This window comes from Pimephales promelas, chromosome 7 (genome assembly GCF_988280905.1).
Source record: "Pimephales promelas chromosome 7, fPimPro1.hap1.1, whole genome shotgun sequence".
Lineage (NCBI taxonomy): Eukaryota > Metazoa > Chordata > Actinopteri > Cypriniformes > Leuciscidae > Pimephales > Pimephales promelas.
The window spans coordinates 16,447,477-16,468,545 of NC_142775.1; the positions used below are offsets into that span (position 1 = coordinate 16,447,477).

Here is a 21,069-nt window from a genome sequence, read left to right on the forward strand (position 1 = left end):
CACGTCTGTGTAAAAACTGAACAACCAATAGGAAGAGAGCAAACTCTGTGTGTACCCCGCCGTGTGTCTTTTTCTGTGTGAGCACAAAAGTAGAGAGAAGAGAAATATCTAAGATTTGACTTTGAATCCACCGAGAACGTTTTATATTATGTTTTACTGCTCTTTGCATTACTCTAATAATTATTATAAATATGATAAAGCTTGTCTCTTCAATAGCTTGTCAGATAATAATACATCAGAACAGAATAAATAAACTTTCACTGATTAACTAAAAGTGTTAATTACACAATTAAAGCAGACAACTGGAAGTTGATGTACATAGCTTTGACTAATTGTGGTAATTAATTTACACTATTAGTTAATATGCTATTAAGGAATTAATACACAATGACACATTGAATTTATAGCAATTCATGTATTACTTAATCTATTAATCATATAGACGTTTTATTAGTTGTTGCTGATGCAGTAATAATCAATTAATGGTTTAGTTCTTCATGAGTCATACATTATCTCGTGATTATCTGTGCATTAGTTAAACATGAATGAATGCATATTGGTGTAACCGTATTGTAAAGTGTTCCTATTAATACAGAAAAGCATGATTGCAAACAATTTAAAGGGTTAGTTCCCCAAAAATTGTTTTCATGTTCCAAACCTGTAATGTGAACACAAAAGACGATATTTTGAAGAATGTTGGTAACTCGACAGTTGACAGTAGCCATTCACTTCCATAATACGCTTTTACCATGGAAGTTAATGGGTGCCATCAACTGTCTGGTTATGGACATTCTTTAAAATATCTTATTTTGTGTTCAACAGAAGAAAGAAACTCATAAGTTTGGAATAACTTATGAGAGAATAAGTTTTTTTTTTTTTTTTTTTTTTTCATTTTGGGGTGAAGTAACACGTTAATGCAAAAATGTTCCTTGGTGTAATACATTTGTGTACAACAACGGCATCGATTTTTAGAGTAAAATATAATGTATTGTGCAGTCTTTGTTTTATTATACAAATCAGTTAATTGTTAAAAGCTAAAAAAAAATCGAAGGGAAAAATCAAATATACTTCTCATCATTGGTTGATTTTGCCTCTCTTGCATGTTTTACTCTGCTTGTAAAGAAACCATGATAATGTGGGAAACCAAACCAAGAACGAACGCCAGGAAATCTACAAGTGGCTAAAAGATTAATACAATGCTGGTGTTGAACTGGAGCCAGCGAGTGCAAAGAAGGGTTACCATGTAGTTTTGGAGTTGTCCTATAACATTATTGGTGATTTGCAACATTATAATTGTTTGCCTAAATATTGCATTTTAAAGCTGTTGCTGTGTAAATCTGAATGCTTAAAATGAGGTCTTAGGACCTATTATGTAAAAGATTTGGCAGTAATCTGTGTGGCTAAGCCACACTTTTCTGCCACCAAACTTTCATAAACGCCTGAGAAATATCTGTCACATGCAAAAGAAAGAGCTGCGAATGGTTTGAAATAAGCCCACTTTAATGGGTTTTCCAATTTCATTTGATGCATTGCTTTTATTTTATGTGTAAGCCTGTCATCACTAATGGTTATCTCACTCAAGTCTCCGCTTGGTGTGTTATCTGTTTATACCAAAGGGACACAGATGCTACCTCACAACAAATGCATTGTAATTCTCCCCTTTCAATCCCTTTGATCTGATCACAAATCCATTAAAGGCATTTCTCTCATTGGGACATATCAAAGACAAGCTCTGTTTTCTCTTGATCTCTGTCCAGCTCACATTCATTCACCATCTCCCCATTTCAGATGTCCATAGAAGTCCAAATATAGACCACACGCATCTTTTTAAACAGGTCACGATGTCTTTTCATGGATCCTATTATAAACAAAACACAAACGTGTCACGATAGACAAGGTTTCAGATAACACCACCCACACCCTGGACTGAGACACAATGGCCACTGTAACAGTCCTGTCGGTTGATGGAAAAGCCATTACTTTTTTCATAGAAGAGCATTAGTGCTGGTGGGCATTCTGTCTGTGGCTCACTTTACTGATAATGATGTGTCAAAACCTGTTAGACAGTGAGAAAATGAATGATTGAGGATGTGACCTTAGGCATGACAGCACACAGAAATAAAGGTGAGTAGATGACAGAATATTCATTTATAGGTAAACTACCCTTTAAAGCTACACTGTGTGATTTTTACCCCCATCTAGCGGTGAAAAGGTATATGACCATCCAGTGAATATTAGTTTCTGTTCCTCTCAATTCCGATTTTGTTTTAACTCCTGCGGTGGCCAACGTAGTCCAAGATTAACATGGCTTCCAGTTCGACCTCGTCCATGAGTGTTAACTCAAACATAAACGCGGAAGGCGAAGCTTGAATTAACGGGTATGTCCCTCTTTGGCTAATGTACTTTCAAGATGGAGGGGCAACATGGCGACCGACATTAGAATCCCTTGCCCATATGTATTTTCAATGGCATATTATACACTCACGAGAATATTTTATTACTCGAACGAAGGAAATATACATTAATGAGCAGTGTTTTAAGTGTTTTTAGCTAAGAATAAACAGAGTTACACAGTGTAGCTTTAAGTGTTGACTTTGGATTAGATGTTCTGGGTAAAAATCCTTAGGAACAATGTAAACATGCACAAATGAGTTGTTGACACATTAAGAGTGCCAAGCTAACTGTAAATTTGTAACGAGAATGTTTGAGTTCATATTTAAATCCCAGACTTTTTATTGCAGACATCTTGGCATCTAAAATTTATGAAAAAATTATCTTCTGCTCACAATCCAAGCATTTAAACAAACAAAAAAATATTGTTGGCTTTCTATATTTATCTCTTTCGACATGGGCTTGGTTTCCCAAAGCACCAACTTTGCTGCATCGTTATCTTACTCCTCACATACTCTGGGTTTATATCTCTCTTTGTATATTTTGTAACTGTCAGTCTATATCTGTGTCAAAGACAGATGGTTCATCTTCATGTCAGTCCCGTTGTCACACCAGCCTTTCTAGCTTCTTTCCGCTGCAACCCATGCGTTTCTCGTTTATCAGTGCGCCTGTCACCACTGTCTGTCTCTCTCTCAGACTATGCCACTCCATCTTGTCTTGATGCTGAACATCTTCGATCGAAGCCTTTTGATGTTGGCTCTGTCTCCAGCTCTAAAAAGATGCAGCAGATGTGAAAGTATATCTAAACACTGAATGTAATTGAATGTAACAGATGATCCAAATTCGGCACATAAAAGGAAAAGTACCCAAAACTAAAAATCCATGCTTTACTAATGCCTCACATTTATTAAACCCATAATCTGTTTTTTTTTATTATTTTCCCCCATGAAAGACACAAACATAACATTCACATCGAAACTTTGTCATACAGTTTATAGCAACTACAACTACAAAAGTTCCAATAGAAGTATCAATTGTCATCTCTTTTATGGTGCTTTTAGCTCATTATTTTCCGTTTTATTAAAAGCAGCTAATCATGCTATTCATGGCAAAATGTAATCAGATATATTTTCTTAAATGTATGTTTCAATATATACAAAAAAGGGACAAGAAATAAATACATAAATAAATACATAATTATATTTTAAATAATTCTAATATAGATTTATCAATTTCAATACATTAGGAAAATTATTATATTTACATATATATATTATTTTTTTATTCAATTGACTTAGTTGTAGTTGTAAGCTGTACAGTTATATTTAAGCCAATGAAATAATAAATAGTTTACAGTCATATATTTTGGATACATTTAATTTTCAATACAGTATAAACATGTTGTACATTTTGTAATATATTTTGGAAATATATTTGAAATAGTCTATATATTATTTAAGCCATGCTGTTTAAAGCATAGGCCTTTTGAATATATTTATTTATGTCAGTGAATAATGACTTAAATTTTGGTCTTTTCATCACAAGTAGCCTACATCAAGCTTCAAGAGCTATGGAATATAGCATAGAAGTTGTACAAGACTAATTTTATGATATATCTGTGGTCCTTGTTTGTGCTTTTTGGAGCTTGGCAGCCAGCAGTTATTAGAAAAGGTAATTTTATATAGAATTTACAGCATAAAGGTTTAAAATGGCATGCGGATGATTAAATAATGACAAAATGATCATTTCTGGGCAATATTCCTTAGTGTGATCGCTATATCTTGCACTCAATGGTAATATTTCATACAACATCTGGTTGATAGTAGAAAGTATGTTTGCATTTGACATGTTTATGGGAAACAGGTCCATTCCTCAAGCTCCACATAATAGCTCATGCCACCCAGATGACATAATGTCCAGGGAAAGCTCACACTGAAACCATTATGCCATCGTACCAGCAGGATGTTACGCACAATTGTCCCTTTTCAAAGCCAGCGAGAGAAAGAAAGCGTGTAACAGAGAGTGAAAGAGAGGGTCACTATGTTTACCACCATCCAAGGGAATGTTCCCTCAACCATTCACTGAGGCAGTTGCAGGGTTCTCCTCTTTTTGTGTGCACTCACTGAACTCAATCTTCCTCAAGGCCAAGGGTAATTTATCTCTGGACTCATACTTGCATGATGCAAAACAGGAGTCGTGCACGATTTTTATTGGATACTAGTCGTAACCAATCTAGTAGAACATAGACATATTGAAAGAGATATGATAGAAAGGGTGAAAGAGAGATAGCGGGAGGATGAGGGACTCCCAGTCAATTGTGATGCATGAGCGTGCGCCTGGCACCCTAAACAAAGAGCCGGTTGTTTCTTGAAATGCACTGAGCGTAGAAAAAAAAACTACATTAAAACACATGGCACATATAAACACAACCAGAGGAAATAAAAGCACAAAACAAGCTCAAAGGGCAGAACTTTCCAATGTGATAAAAAGAGAAGAGTGGAGACGAATGTTGAAACTATAATTAACAAAGGTTAATATTCATGTTACTTTATGCATTAAATAATGTTAACTACTAAACTCTGGAAAGAGCATCTATTGTAGTTGTTGCTTAGTTGGTGAGGCACTCTGCGGATGATTTAATCTTGCTTATTGGTGCTCAGTTCTGCTGATGAAGACTAATGAAGAGACATGCTTTTAGCAGGCAGAATTAGCATGTACTGTAGCAGCAGGAGCTAACTAAGCTAACAAGCTAAAACTGACTACCTGAGTAAAACACACAGTAATATCACGTATTTTACCATGTATTTGTTTTTGTTGTTGTTGTATTATTGTTAGTTTAGCTGATTAGCATGAGAAGCTAGCTCTGCTGCTAGCTATTTTGTTTTTAGTCAAGATGCATCAATTTCTACTCAGTCTGTCTCAGTTAAACATCTTAATCACAGAAATGTCCTTCTGAATGAAAGATTACAGCAAAACTAAAGAGAAATATGAAAAATATGATGTAACAGACATGATGGGGCTGTGATGAAAAGGCCATTTTGTCTTATTATGTTAGCTTAGCTGGTTAGCTTAAGAAGTAAGCCCCTGCTGCTAGCTATTTTGTTTTTAGTCAAGATGCATCAATTTTCCACCCAGTCTCTCTCAGTTTAAACATCTTAATCACAGAATGAAAGATAAGAGCAAAACTAAAGAGAAAAGCGAAATATGAAAAATATGCTGTAAAAGACAGCTGTATGATGAAGGAAGGACATTTTGTCTGATTATTTTAGCTTAGCTGGTTAGCATGAGAAGTAAGCCCCTGCTGCTATAGCTATTTTGTTTTTAGTCAAGATGGCACCAATTTGCGACTCAGTCTCTCTCTGTCATGGTTCTGTCATTTCTGCTTTTGTTACTATGGTGCCATTTCCTGTTTGACTCATGTTTATATTAGTTTAGTTTCATGTAAGCACATTGCTCCTGATTATTCATGTGCTTTGTCTAATTGTTAGCTCCTCCCTTCTCGTTGTCTGTTTAGTATTTAACATTCCTCACCTGTTGTCTCGTGCCGTCCTGTCTGTGTTTCCTTTATAGCCTCCTTTGTGGTTTCAGTCCGGTGCTGGTTCGTTTAAGTTCTTGTTCCCAGTGTTTTTGCCCTTATAGTATCCGTTCTGGTTTTTCCCCCACGCATAGTTTTGTTTGTACTTTGCATTTAGTTTTTTTGTTGGTTAATTAAAATCTTACCTTTGTTTTCCTGCAATTGAGTCCTCGTTTCCTGATTATCACGTGACACAGTTAAACATCTTAATCACAGAAAAGTCCTTATGAATGAAAGATTACAGCGAAGCTAAAAATGAAAGAGATACAAATAGGTAACACAGACCTACCCTATCTCACGACCAATTCGTACGAATTCGTACGAGTGATTAAAAAGTGTCTTATTCGTACTAATTCCTACGACCTCACTCGTACGAATTCATACGATTTGTCTAAACCCACGTGACGGTTATGTTTAGGGGCGGGGTCAGGGGTAGGTCATTCGTACGAATTCATACGAATTGGCCAATTCGTAAAATATGTAGGATTTAGCAAAATCGTACTAATTTGTACGAGTGAGGTCGTATGAATTGTTACGAATTAGCCACCCCGTAAAATTCGTACGAATTCCCGTGAGATCGGGTGAAGGAATATTATAGAAAACTTGTCTGATGTTTTTTCACAAACTCACAATTCTGGCACCATACAATCCTGTCGCCTCAGGGAGAAAAAACATTCAATTTATGCTGAGAAAAGCTAGATTACAGACAGTATTTCACTTTAAGAAAGTTTATGGCTCCCAGCCTCAGTTTTCCGCATACATATCAACTTCTGCAATGAAGAGCTACAGAGAAAGCAGAGTGATGGATATCACTCAACACTTCATAAAATGTGGCTGTTGCTGTTGTATATTGACAGATATGTTGGACTGTCATTGTGAGGTTACAGTAGCTCCCAAATGAAGGTTAGAATCTCAAAAATTTACAATCATCATGACAGATAAACAAACTCAAGAAGGCCTGTTTCATGAAAATGCAGCAATGTCTGGTAATTGTAAATACTGACACATTTATGTTTGATGAAAAACCAATCATACTGTCTTCCCTGACTATTTTGTTGATTAATTATACATTAAAAACAAAGGTTTTGGCACACTTATTCAGTTGTGTTAGCTCTTAGTTTAGTTTTTCATGGACTTCGTATTCTCATGTTGTTTGTATTCATGGATGTTTGTATATTCATCAGTCACGTGTGTTCTTTGTCTTTGTTTCCCGCCACTCTTCTGTTTCCATGGACACCGACCATTCCTCTCAGCATCATTTCGTCATCACTGTGTTTTTAAGTTCTTCCTTGTGAACTCTTCAGTTATTATTTTTGTTGGTGCACGCTGTTATGCCTGCTGCCTTCTATAAATCTTGTTGATATTTTATAATCCTGTCGTCCGTCCATCTTTTTCAGACCCCTTGTGACAGGTTTCTTTATTGGCAACAATGGTTCCACGAAGAACCGTTAACATCCACAACCCCATTAAGAACCTCCATAAAAAGTTTTTTTTTTTTTTTGTATTATTGTTGGAAATGTTACTTTCGGTTTCTAAAGGTTTCACACTAAGAAAAAAAGTAAGAACTAACTTTCAGTAGAAAGGTTCGAACCAACAATGCTTATTTTATGGAATTGCTATGAAAACCCATTTCAGTAGCCTGCGCATTGTCCACCGACCTTATACAGACACAAGGTGAGCACCCCATCTGGCCTCACAAGCACCTCTAAATTTTGTCTTGTTCGCACTTCTGCATATTCAAATTTGCAGTCTCACGATTATGAAGCCCACTTAATTTGTTGATTGAGATTTGGAAGATTGTGAAGAAGAAGTGTTTTGTGTCTGTTTTGGAGTTTGTCTGGTGACTAAATGCAATTTTTTGTATAGATTGAACATATAACGCTTGTTATGTTAAATGGAAGAAAGAAAGTCAAATGGGTTTGAAATGACATAGGGGTCAGTAAATAATGACAAAAATCTTCTTTTGGTGAACTAATCCTTGCATGTCAAATCACTGTGTCTCAGTTAATCTGGTTTGTTACATTTTTGTCAAAACAAAAATTAAAGTAATAGTTGTTTATTACTGACTTTTGCAATAACTTGTTTCACAATGTTTACAATCTAACAAATGTTGCTGTAATCACAGTGCCCTCTGCTGGAGAGCAGAACTAAGGGTTCATGTCAGATGTTATGAAAGATCAGCATGTAAAATAATCAAATATCTTATTTGAGCAGATCCTTTTGAAAGGGGACATGATAGGTGATTTGGAAATAATAGGGGGAAACAAAAATTATGTTAAATAACAAAATGGTAACACTTTACAATAATGTTTAATTTCTTAGCATTAGTTAACTTGAACTAACAATGAACAAGACTTAAAGAATTAAATAATCGTATCATTGTTAATGTTAGTGGTAATGTTTCAACATTCATTAATACATTTTAAAAATCAAAATCTGTATTGGTTAAAATCAGTGAATGCACTGTGAACTACATGTCAACTAACATGACCAAACAATTAACAACAGTATTTTTACATAGATTAATTCATGTTGTAAGAACACTTTACAATAAGGTCTCATTTGTTAACATTAGTTAACAGCATTAGTTAACATAAACTAATAATGAATCAAACTTTTACAGAATTATTTAATCTTAGTTAATGCAAATTGCAAAATTTACTAATATTATTACCATAAAAAGTTGTATTTTTAGTATTAATTAATGCACTGTGAACTAACATGAACTATTTACTATTTATATATACTATTTATTAAATAAAATTAACGAGATTAATAAATATTGTAACAAATGTATTGCTCACTGTTAGTACAAGTTAGTTGATACATGAATAAATGTTAACAAATTAGACTGTAACGTGTTAAAGGGATAGTTCATCCAACAATTAAAATTACCCTATGATTTACTCACCCTCAAGCCATCCTAGATGTGCAGGATATTCTTCTTTCAGAAACAGTTAGTTATATAAACTGAGCTATAGAGTTATATAAATTGCTAGAGTTATATAAATTGCTAGTTATATTAATAAGGTGCACTTTTATGATGGATGGATGCACTTTTGTGATGAATAGATGCACATTTATGATGGATAGATGCACTTTTATGATGGATAGATGCACTTTTATGATGGATGGATGCCCTTTTATGATGAATAGATGCACTTTTATGATGGATGGATGCACTTTTATGATGAATAGATGCACTTTTATGATGGATGGATCATGCACTGTTATGATGAATAGACGCACTTTTATGATGGATTTTATGATGGACATATGCACTTTTATGATGGACATATGCACTTTTATGGACTTCAAAACAGAAATAGCCATTCACTGCTGTTATAAAGCTTGGAAGAGTGAGGATATTTTTTTAATATAACTTTTTAATTGTATTCGTCTGAAAGAAGAATGTCATATACACCTAGGATGACTTGAGGTGAGTAAATGGGCTAATTTTTATTTTTGGGTGAACTATCCCTTTAACAATAAAGTAATAATAATAAAAAAATAGTAAACCAAGTGTGAATTGCTGATGAGAAACTGTATTAATTTAATTATTTAATTCAGAGTCTCTCGTTCATTCACAATGTTGGCCTACTGTAAAAAAAAGCTGACATCATAATTCTGGTGAAAATTTCAGGATGATACAGACAAAAGGAAGAAATACATACATACTTACAATAATCACAGCCTATTACCATGATTATCTCATCAATATGATGCAGTCAAAACCGAGCAAGGCTAACATATATCTATGCCATCTAACCCTCAGAGGAAGTTTCTAATGAACGTATGTTCCTGGGCTGTCCAGGAAATTATTGATTTTCTTTGCCACCTCATCGAGCTCATTAGTATTGCTATATTTCAGAAGGTTGTGGGATCGTACAAAGTAATGCCGGAGATAATGCTGGCTTACACACTTATGTAGCTTCTGCACCAGCCGTAATACACATCCCATGAAGTCTCTCCAGTCCCTGGTACAGGGGTACTTCTCACATGTCCAGAAAAGCAGAGTCTAGATGATGTAAGGACATTGGGAAAGTGTGAGAACTTACTTTTGTGTACAAGCAGTATGGTATTTCAACAGCCAAATGAACTTAAATCACAGGAAACATTATAGGAGAAATGTAAAGAGGCTGTTTTGGCTGGTACCTGTAGATGGTAGGCAGTGATGACGGGTTTGCTTCCAGGGCACCAGACGTCCTCCTTGAGCTGTCTGACCACCCGATAACACTTCCTGCGGCAACCGCCGTCTTCATCTATGTTACTCAACATCACCTGCTCTGCCCGCGAGAATGACAGCAGCCAGTGGTAGTTTGACGTGGCCATTAGATTGAAGCCAAACGACTGCAGGGAATTTATTAAGATTAATCAACAATGTATAATATATGCAAACAGTACCAAGACAATTTTATTAGTCAGTTAATAACTGATATATGATATAATAATAATACAGTTTTTTTTTTATTCGCTTTGGTACTATTTTCACAAGTAAGATGTACATTTTTAAAACTTTTAGCGCTGATATCACAATCATGTTTTTTTTTTTCAAACATTTCATCATGTTTTCTATTGTGTCAGTACAATACACAAAATCACAAGGGATCCTTTTCACAACACAAAATAAGTATTTCATTTATATAAATGTGTCATTTACAGTAATCACACTGCCTTTCAGTGCCTTCTTCTTCAGTTTAATACAATGGTCTATTATTTAATGGAACTGATCTTAATGGTTGATCAATGTATCATTCTGTTCACCTATAGATTTCTATATTGATTCTATTTACAGTTCCTATAGAACTTGTTTGCAATTTCCAATATGGATAACCAAATGTAATGAGTTATTTTTACACAAGTGATTTCTAGATAATAACCACCAATATGTTCAAAGTAGAAAAAAAAGAAAGAATAGAGTATATTAGTGAGAGGAAACAGTCAATGACTGTAAAACATCAGATTGATCAGATATGCAGATCTGTCAGTGACAGATGGCATCAAACAGCATTTTACATTACAGTATGTATGCCGTGTGATACTGTAAGCAGTTTACCATAGAGACTGTCACATTACTGTCACTCAACCTTCATCTATGAAAAGGTCAACTATAGTATAGATTAGATAATGCAAGTGTATTTTCTAATGTGGCAACTGTAGCCTGCATTACTGTAATTATTTCAGCAACACGAGTGATTGTTTGCTGTTGAATGAACTGGTTGTTAAAAGTACTAAATTGAAAGTGTTTCTGCAATTAAACCAAATGTTCTCATTACATATTACAATAATCTTGTGTTTGAAACAATGGTTATGTGGACTGAAATGTGTATAACTGTAATGAATGCAAGAGTTCAGGTTTTGAAAGAAAGACTGTATTACATGTGTGATCAGTTTGGATTTGTGCACTAAGAGTTTTGAAAATGTACACCTTACTTGTGAAAATAGAACCAAAGAAAATAAAAACAACTGTAAAATAATATTAAAGTCCCCGTGAACCGGAAGTTGCAAACGATTTTTCTCCAGTGCTGTGACGTATTTCCAAGTGAAACGGAATATTGAACAGAGGGCAGGGTTTTACTCTAGCGCTCCTCCTCTCCATCTCTCGCTCATAGTAAACTAACGGTTTGAGGGGAGTGGTTAAGCGTTTCCCCACCCAAACTGTGAAGCCTACGTCATCAGAAAAAGAAACCGTTCCAGACCGGAAGTAACTTTTCAGATTTTGATTAAAGATTACCTAGGTAAAACATTTTTTTAATATATTTTTACTTGCACGGATTAATTGTTCACCACAAGACTAGTAATATGCGCTAACAAAGTAAATAGGTTCAATTTTGATTTCACGGGGACTTTAAAATATACAATATATACAATATACTCAGTATATACTGTATATATATAACAACAATAGCCCAAGTGTATATAATGTATATATTGTTTATATATTTTCATTTTATGTTTAAGTTTTATATAATTATATGTGTGTGTGTGTGTGTGTGTGTGTGTGTGTGTGTGTGTATATATATTTATGTAAATTCACATATACATCCACTGACCTTAATACATCGTGCACGCTCCGTGGAGGGCCATCTCTGAAAGAACCGGGGCCACCGAGCCCTCTTTGGCCAGTAGTTCATCAGCTCCACGGAAGGAACCAGTTCCACCTCAATTTGTGCATCTGATGTTTCCACAGCAACACGTACCACTGATCCAACTGATTCCAGCATACTCACCTTACCTATGAAAGAAAGGCAAAAAAGAAAGTTATTTCATTTCATTTCTGTTACACTTTAGTGCACATTCATGCTCATCCATTAAGCTTAACAATTATTTACTCAGGTGGGATTTATTCTTGGATCCACATACTTATTGACCATTTTAGGATTCATTTTAAGGACAGAACTTGGGTTAAGGCCTTGAACAACAATCTGATTAACCTATCATTTATCTCTGATCTTCTTTTTTTTTTATATAGGAATATTGACCTTGTGCTATATGGTGTCTATGTGTTTGCAGAAAAGTGTTTACCATCAACACATTGAACCTGTGGGGTCAATGAGAAAACAGTGACTTTAAAAGCCCTGCTTGTCACATCCGGAGCTTTTTAAACTTCACACTGTTTCATTCTAAAGATTTCCATTGCTACAACTGATTTGTTATCATAGCTGCATACAAGCTTTTATCGATTGTAACCCAAATGCTTACAGTGGGATCCAAAATAAAACACTTACATTTTTCTAATTTAATACAATGGTTTTCATTACAAATTATATTCTAAAAATCATAAAGATTTTTCACTAGCAAGTATTGTAACACGTACCAAGATTGAATATAGTGTAACAAACAATCAAAACAATCAAAACAATAAAACGATGGATGGATGGGTGAATGGGTGGATGAGTAGGTGGGTGGTGGATGGATGGATGAATGGGTGGATGAGTAGGTGGGTGAGTGGATGGATGGATGGATGGGTGGATGGGTGGTTGGGTGAGTAGGTGGATGGGTGAGTGGATGGATGGATGGATGGATGGATGGGTGAGTGGATGGATGGATGGATGGATAGATGGGTGGGTGAGTAGGTGGATGGATGGATGGATGGAACGGGTAAGTGGATGGATGGCTGGACGAGTTGGAAGTGGGCGAGTAGTTGGAAGTGGGCGAGTAGTACTGAATGGATGGAAGGGTGAGGGGATGGATGGATGGATGGGTGGGTGGGTGAGTAGGTGGAAGGATGGATGGATGAGTGGATGGATGGATGAATGGATGGATGGATGATGAATGGATGGGTGAGTAAGTGGATGGATGGATGGATGGATGGGTGGGTGAGTAGGAGATGGATTGGTGAGTTGGTGGATGGATGGATGTATGGAACGGGTGAGTACGAGTGGATGGATGGATGAGTAGGTGGATGGATGAATGAATGGGTGAGTAGGTGGATGGATGAATGAATGGGTGAGTTGAGTAGGTGGATGGATGGATAGAACAGGTGAGTGGATGGATGGGTGAATAGGATGATGGATGAATGAATGGGTGAGTAGGTGGATGGATGGATAGAACGGGTGAGTGAATACATGGATGAGTAGGTGGATGGATGGATGTATGGATTGGCGGCTGGATGGATGAAGGGATGGATGGGTGGGTGATTGTTTTGGCTGGATGTGTAATCCCAAAACAGTTGCATATCAATAAAGTATTATTAGTATATTTTAATAATATAAAATATTATTATCATTCACTAGACAATGTGTGAAAAATTCAAAGTAGCCTCGAAAAACAGACAGAAATCTAATTTAGAAATCTCTTCTCTCTCGTGCTGTGTGAGTAAACAAAGGGGACACTATAAAAACACTAACTTGTTAGTCCACAGGTCTTTATCGATGTCTCCAGATGCTCTTTGAAGATGTTCACCACCTTGGCTGGCACAATATCACCCTCAATGGTCATGCAACCATCCTGCCACTCCTGACTCGGGTTGACGAAACTCTCCAGCTCCAGCCACTGGTAGAGCTTCTCTGGCTCACGGACCGGTGAGAGGAGATGAGACCCGCTGAGCGAGTAGTAACGCCACTGACGTGTTCGCCTCACCTTATAACCCATCAGGCCCTGTAGAGGCACTGAGATCAGGTACAGAGTTGGAGTGAGCACCTGCCAAAATGAGCCATAAATCTATCAGTATATCCGTAAAGCAATGAAAAAGCAGATGCACAATGTTTTACTTGTACATTCATGTTAAAGTTAAACTACAGCGGATAGTTTTGTCTCTTACTTGGATGGCGGGGTTGTATGCACATCTTCCCCGGAGTAATGCAGACCATTTTGAAACTAAAACTGTCTGGTCCTAAATCGGATTGTGGACACCAGAGGAATAATGATGTTACAAAAACCATCCATAATTAATGTTACTATTTGCATAATAGACAATAGGCCTATGTGAAGTATTACTTTGAGACTGGCATTATGAACTCCAGAGTTTGCAATGGACTGGAAACGAGCATCCTTTGAGCTGACCGCAGCCGTAAGATCTTTTATGATTTTCTGCACATTTTCTACAGACTTTGAAACCTGCCGATGTCTGAGATCCACCTGACAATAACATATTCGACCACCATTAATACAGAACAAGTATCTTGTAAACAAGCCAAAACAGTGTCCTTAAAGCTAGCTGAATAATTAAAATAAAATGGAAAATTCTTTAAGCTATACCCAGAGTTATTTTTTAAGCTATCTAACTGCAAATAAAATTAAAATAAAACACATATTATCAATCAACAACAGTTAAGTATTCCGTTTTAGATCTCAGTGCTTAATATAACCCATGACAGCATAAATAGGTCACCTGATTTTGCAAATAGTTGTCCAGATCTTCATCTGTAAAGTTGGTCATTTTGTAGTTTATCCTTAGAATCGGTGTTCTCTTCGAATACTATTTTTAGGACTTCTTTCCAGCAGCAGAGCTTGAAATAAGGTCTTTGTGGTTCTTTTTTGCAGTTCTTTTGTGTCCCAGTGCATGTGTGACACAGATTGCACAAGGGAAAAGCACTTCAGCAGAGACCCATTGATCTCACAATATTGATTTATGAGATGCTAAAAAGCTCCCATGTTCCTCTGGGCAAATGAGTTCACCAATTGCTTACTCACATGGCAGATCACACACATAGAGAAATGTGAATGAAAACAATTGTTTCGTTTTAATCTAGCCTTAATAAGACGTAGATGTATAAACAAACACGCAACTAGACGATTTCTAAAAATTGTGGGTTTACGTCAGTCTGAATATATCAGACTGATCAGAACTTTTCAGAAATATCATCAAATAAATGTTATATAAATATAATTTAACAAAAATTAAACATCTAAGACCACTTGAATCCTTTATTTATTTATTTTTTAGTTTTGTTTTTTTAAGCCTGAAAATTATTTTTAATATTTTGAAAAAATAAAAAATAAAACCAATACACATTGGGGTCCAAAAATCTGAGGCCACTTTTAAACCTAGGATTTTTTTTAAGCCTGGAAATGAATAAAATAAAAACAAAAAGGTGCTCTGGCATAAAATGAATTAGAAAAATTAATGAGTTCATGTAGCTTGAGCACGGTCATTGCAGTAAGAGGGACAGTACAATGATACAATGGTGATCATTTTTAATGAAATTGACTTCTGGACCCCTCAGTATGTCATTCTCATTCACCACAATGCACTACATGTGCATGAATTGGCTGACTGCTTACATGGTCCAATTTAGTAGAGGTCATGTGATTGCAATATAGAAAAAAAAATACATTGTTCCATCACTTGCACTCCACCCATTAACACACATTAACTGTCTGCTGTCAGTGGTGGAGAGAAAGTGAACTAATGTCATCTGGGTCTTATTATAGCCATGTTATACCAATTCATTAACATCATAAATAGGCCTAACACTTATTTATGCAATTAGATGGAGCAAATAATGAACCCTGCTGGAATAAACACACCTCAAACCAGCCTGGGCGGCATCTCTCAAAAGCATTGTAAGCCTAGATCACAGAACTGCACCAAATACCTGTCTCTATGATCAAGTTAGCTCACAATTCTTTTGGGAAACACACCCTGGCCCTGGATTGTTTACAGAATGGTCACATTTTCTCCATACTAAATCACCGTGCAAAGAGGACAGAGCTAGATATATTTTTAATAAATATTTTTTTTAAACGAGAAAGAATGAAGCCTGTTATGAATGTCTCTAAAATTCGCCTACTGAGTAGTGTTGATTTTTGTCGCCATCTAAAGGGAAAAAATAGATAACGCGTTTTACCCTGACAGACTACATTTCCCAGCAAACTATTCGCCATTAATATATAACAACAAACTCCAGTGCATTTGCTTTTTTCAAAACGGTGTCATTCATATAACCTAAATACATGGTGACCTAACTCACGCTGCAGTGGAGAAATACGAGCAAGGTATGTCCTTGTTGTTACTGTTTTTAGGCTGAATGATCCGATGTTCATGTTTGATATGTAGTTTTGAGCATTAGCTCTCATGCTACAAGCCTGTCCAATAACACTGGAGTATTTTGTCGACTAATAATCAAATATGTTTATCGTAATCATCTAGAAACACTAGCGCACGGGTTATTGACAACACTATCAAATCTGGCGTATAGCAATAAGCTATTATGCTAACAAGTAGCCTACATGAAATGTAAATAATGGGCCCCCCTAATTTTCATTGACGTTTTCCGCCAAAATAAAAGCTCGATGGTTTAACTTTTGAAGATATCAGGAGACATATCATAAATAATAGTGCTGTCGATTTATTATTAACTTTTTTAGACTAATATTATTATATTTGTCTTAAATCTTAGATTTTTTTTCCAGTGAAATATTGCGATATTAATATATCTTGTACAACTTTTAGTGTTTAGTTTGATAGTTTCATTGTAAAGCAATGTGTGAATACATAAATGTAACTCAAGTGTTAATTATTTTTAGCTTTATCTTGTAATTACAGTATTCCGGTGCTGCTTGCATATTGGCACAATGAACTGCTGGGTATTGTTACGGTTACACAGCGCGGACCTTCGCATGCCTCTGTACTGTTCCCTCAGCCTGCGAGCCCTCAGCTCTAGAGCTAGTTTGAGAGAGAGCTACCGACTGCTGCAGCTGCCTGACGATGGAGCCAGCGGCCCTGCCGAGGTCAAGGAGGCTTACCTACGCATGGCCAAATTATACCATCCAGATTCCGGTGCTCCCACGGCAGATGCAGCTCTTTTTTCCCAGATAGAGGAGGCCTATCGGGCTGTGCTCACTCATCTCGGCTGGCAGAAGTCTGTCTCACAGTTCGACCAATCGCTGGAGGAAGAAGAGGAAGATAAAGTTAAAGGTAATGCCCCTCAACATAGACGTTACCTCAGTTTTGAAGGAGTGGGTTCTGGCACTCCCAGTCAAAGAGAACGACAGTACCGGCAGATTCGCGTTGACCGTGCCACCGACCAGGTTCTGGAGTACAGACGCAAGGAGATGGAGAAGGCGGCAGCGGATGAAGGAGCCATGGTGACTAGGGATGCACGCTTGCGCAGCAAGAAGATCAAAATCACTCAGGCGGTAGAGAGGCTGGTTGAAGACCTCATTCAGGAGTCTATGGCCCGTGGAGACTTCCAGAACCTCAGTGGCACCGGCAAACCACTCAACAAGTTTGATCATAACCCCTATATGGACCCCATGACGCACAACCTCAACAGAATCCTCATCGACAACGGTTACCAGCCTGAATGGATTGTGGTACAGAAGGAGATCAGGGAAACCATCGCTAAAATTAGGGGAAAGTTGCAGAAGGTCAGGGCCAGGCTGGGGGAACCCATGACACACTCTGAAACCCTTCAGTGGAAGGAGCACTGTGCTGTGTTTGCAGATGAACTGGGGAAACTCAACAAGAAAGTGGACAATTTCAACCTGATTGTCCCTCTCATGAGCAGGCAGATGGTGCATTACAGTCTAAAGAGAGAGCTGGAGAAAATACTGAAAACTGATCAGCTTCTCAGGCAAGAGAAGGAAAAAGAAAAAGAAATGAAGCGAGATGCGCAGAAAGAGATAGCAAGAGAATCTCAGCACACCAGACAAAGACTCATCACCTGGATGCAGAATCTACTTAAATGAGACTGCTTTAAAAAATGCAGAGTTGTAATTCACCTATTGGCCTACTATTAGTGTGATTCAAATGTATTTTCCCATTCCCTGTTCTTATTATAACCGTAATAAAATCTTAAACAATTATTATTATTTAATTTATAATTATAAACAGTAATATTGTAAAATATTACAATTTAAAATAATGGATTTCTAATTGAATATACTTTAAATGTAATTTATTGTAATGGCAAAGCTGAATTATGATTACTCAAATCAAATGATCCTTCAGAAATCATTCTAATATGTTGACATTTCTTATTATTATCAATTTTAAAAATGGTTTTGCTGCTTAATAAAAAAAAAAAAAAAAATCAAGATTTTTTGATAAATAGCCAACAAATAGAATGACATTTATTTGAAGTAGATTATCTCATTGCCATGCTAATCATTCATGATCGAGTCAGATTATGTAACACATTGTTGGAAAATCCTACCTGACATCTCAAACATTCAATGACCTACAGAAGCCAATTGCACATGTTCATTTTGTGACAACAAATGCCTACAGGAATAACACACTGATCCAACAAAATCAACTGTTGGAGGCTGGTTTTTGTGTTTGTAGTCTTAAAGGAGTAGTTCACTTTTTTTTTTTAAAAAACAAACTTTTGCTGTTAATTTACTCACCCCCATGTCATCCAAGATATTCGTGTATTTTTTTCTTTCTTCAGTCGAAAATAAATATTTTTGATAAGAAATGCTTTTGAAAGAAAAGAAAGGTTTTTGATGAAAACATTCCAGGATTTTTCTCCATATAATGCACTTTACTGGTTACCAAACAGTTCAAGGTCCAAAAGACAGTTTCAGTGCAAACTGTTCAAAGGGCTTTAAACGATTCCAGACGATGAAAAAGCGTCTTATCAAGCGAAACGATCACTCATTTAGACGAAGTTTAAGTTTTATAAGCTCAAATGGTTGCCTTGCTCTGTTCTGTGATGCACGTTCGTGACTCTCCTGTTTGAACTCGATCAAAATGAACGAACCTTTTCTCGAGTCAATTCGTTCATTTTGTTCGTTGAATGAACCAAATGACACGAAAAAAGATTCTTTTTTTTTTTTTTTTAAATGAACGATCGTCTCGCTTGATAGGACCCTTATTCATCGTCTGAAATCGTTTAAAGGCCTTTGAACAGTTTGCAGTTTGTACTGAAACTGTCTTTTGGACCTTGAACCGTTTGGTTCCCAGTAAAGTCAAAAATATGGACAAAATCCTGAAATGTTTTCATCAAAAACCTTAATTTATTTTCGACTGAAGAAAGAATGACATGGATATCTTGGATGACATGGGGGTGAGTAAATTATCAGCCAACTTTTTTTTTTTTTTTTGAAAAGTGAACTACTCTTTTAAGACTGCAGTTGAGATGAACCTTTGCCATTTATAAAACAAAACTCAATGTTGAATTCAATTAAATGAACAACAGAGACAAATATATATATATATATATATATATATATATATTCATTTAATGAAACAGAAAATCAGATTTATATTATGTAGAGATTAAAGAAGTCAACAACAGCAATCTATGCCCACTCCTGATGTCGTCCACTGTACCCTGGAAGGTGTCCCAGAGCAGACGGGTTGCTGATGACCACAGGAGATGCTATACTATCCCAGTCTTTAGCTATATACTGATGATACGGATCCTGTGAGTTCTCCACCTTCTTTGAGCGGATATAGCTGAACATGATGCCAAAGGTAAAGAAACTGAAGAGTCCCACCATCAGACAGATGTAGATCATGCCATGACCTTGATCATTTATCGGAGTTCCACTCAGATGCAAAGGTGGATGATGTGGAGGCACGTATGGAGCTGCTCCCATCGCCCATGTCTCATTAAAGTATTGCTGCAACCAGGATACCAGCAGAGAATGCACAACGGTGTAGTTCTGCTCTAGCATTATTCCCACTGTTGATACAGACAGCAAAAAGATAGGATCCATCATTAGTATTTTTCACAACTTATTTATCTGTTAGAATACTTATAGCCAAATATATTAAAGCAGTCAAAAGTTTGAACACACTTGACTGAATTTATTTCTCATCATCTTACTATTTTGATCTAAATGCTAAAGCCTAAATGTTTAAAAATAATTTTACTTATGTATACACACTCTGTAAGAGTAAGAAAAAAAAAACAATACTTTTATTCAGCAATGATGCATTAAAGTGACTAAAAGTGACATTAAAGACATGTATAATGTAACAAAAGATGTATATTTGGAAAAGATGTGGAAAAAAAGTTACCGTTTCCACAGTAGTGTTAAGCAGCATAATGGTTCAATATTGATAAAAAGTTGAGCATCAAATCAGCATTGAACGCTATAATATAAAAATAATTATAACAAACATACCTTATAGTCTTTAGTGGAAATATGAACTTTTGGTTTACTGGAAGAGAAGCCAAAAATTGTGAATCAATCCTGCAAGTCCTTGTGTCGTACTTTAAAAAATAGACTAAGGGAGACAGGATAGTATCTGAGATCATGGTTCCACCCCATTATGAACATGGAGAGACTTACTCAATGATCCAACCCTCTTAAGATGTCAACAGCTTTAATGAATCTAACAAGCCAAGGTCATCAGCTTTTTTCAGGGAGAGAAGTCAGAGTCTGCTGACCAACAAAATTCCACAAAGATCAGCCTCATTAACAGTTATGTTGGTAAAAATGGGCATGAGTCACATGGAGACTGTAGATATTTCTCTCACCTCTGCCAGCTTGACCTTGATGCTAAATAACTCCACACACAAGTTGAACAATGGCATACATTGAGGCAGGCATTCGAGACTTTTACAGATTCTATTTCAAGAAAAAAAAAAAAGAGAGAGACATATCCTTGAAAAGTCCTCGACTTGCGTCATGATTGCGATACCAGCATACTGGATGTACGCTGAGTCATCTTTTGAAAATAACTAAATGCATAAAACGAAGAG

The 21,069-nt window shown here is 36.2% G+C and overlaps 3 protein-coding genes across 3 annotated transcripts; 1 reads left to right on the top strand and 2 right to left on the bottom strand.

Annotated features, from left to right (window-relative positions):
* Positions 1 to 8,005: 8,005 nt before the first annotated feature.
* mab21l3 (mab-21-like 3) lies at positions 8,006 to 16,170 on the bottom strand. Its single transcript, XM_039687852.2, has 7 exons — positions 14,799 to 16,170; positions 14,405 to 14,545; positions 14,229 to 14,300; positions 13,816 to 14,107; positions 12,019 to 12,200; positions 10,121 to 10,315; positions 8,006 to 9,983 (listed from the first exon to the last, which is right to left on the bottom strand). Exons 1-7 carry the CDS (start codon positions 14,844 to 14,846, stop codon positions 9,750 to 9,752), a joined length of 1,164 nt encoding a protein of 387 aa, XP_039543786.2. The 5' UTR covers positions 14,847 to 16,170; the 3' UTR covers positions 8,006 to 9,749.
* An 86-nt stretch (positions 16,171 to 16,256) lies between these two features.
* dnajc28 (DnaJ heat shock protein family (Hsp40) member C28) lies at positions 16,257 to 18,215 on the top strand. Its single transcript, XM_039687853.2, has 2 exons — positions 16,257 to 16,405; positions 16,956 to 18,215. Exon 2 carries the CDS (start codon positions 16,985 to 16,987, stop codon positions 18,098 to 18,100), a length of 1,116 nt encoding a protein of 371 aa, XP_039543787.2. The 5' UTR covers positions 16,257 to 16,405; positions 16,956 to 16,984; the 3' UTR covers positions 18,101 to 18,215.
* A 1,234-nt stretch (positions 18,216 to 19,449) lies between these two features.
* LOC120490372 (potassium voltage-gated channel subfamily E member 1) lies at positions 19,450 to 21,019 on the bottom strand. The gene is made up of 2 exons (XM_039687857.2): positions 20,489 to 21,019; positions 19,450 to 20,043 (listed from the first exon to the last, which is right to left on the bottom strand). Exon 2 carries the CDS (start codon positions 20,033 to 20,035, stop codon positions 19,658 to 19,660), a length of 378 nt encoding a protein of 125 aa, XP_039543791.2. The 5' UTR covers positions 20,036 to 20,043; positions 20,489 to 21,019; the 3' UTR covers positions 19,450 to 19,657.
* Positions 21,020 to 21,069: the final 50 nt, after the last annotated feature.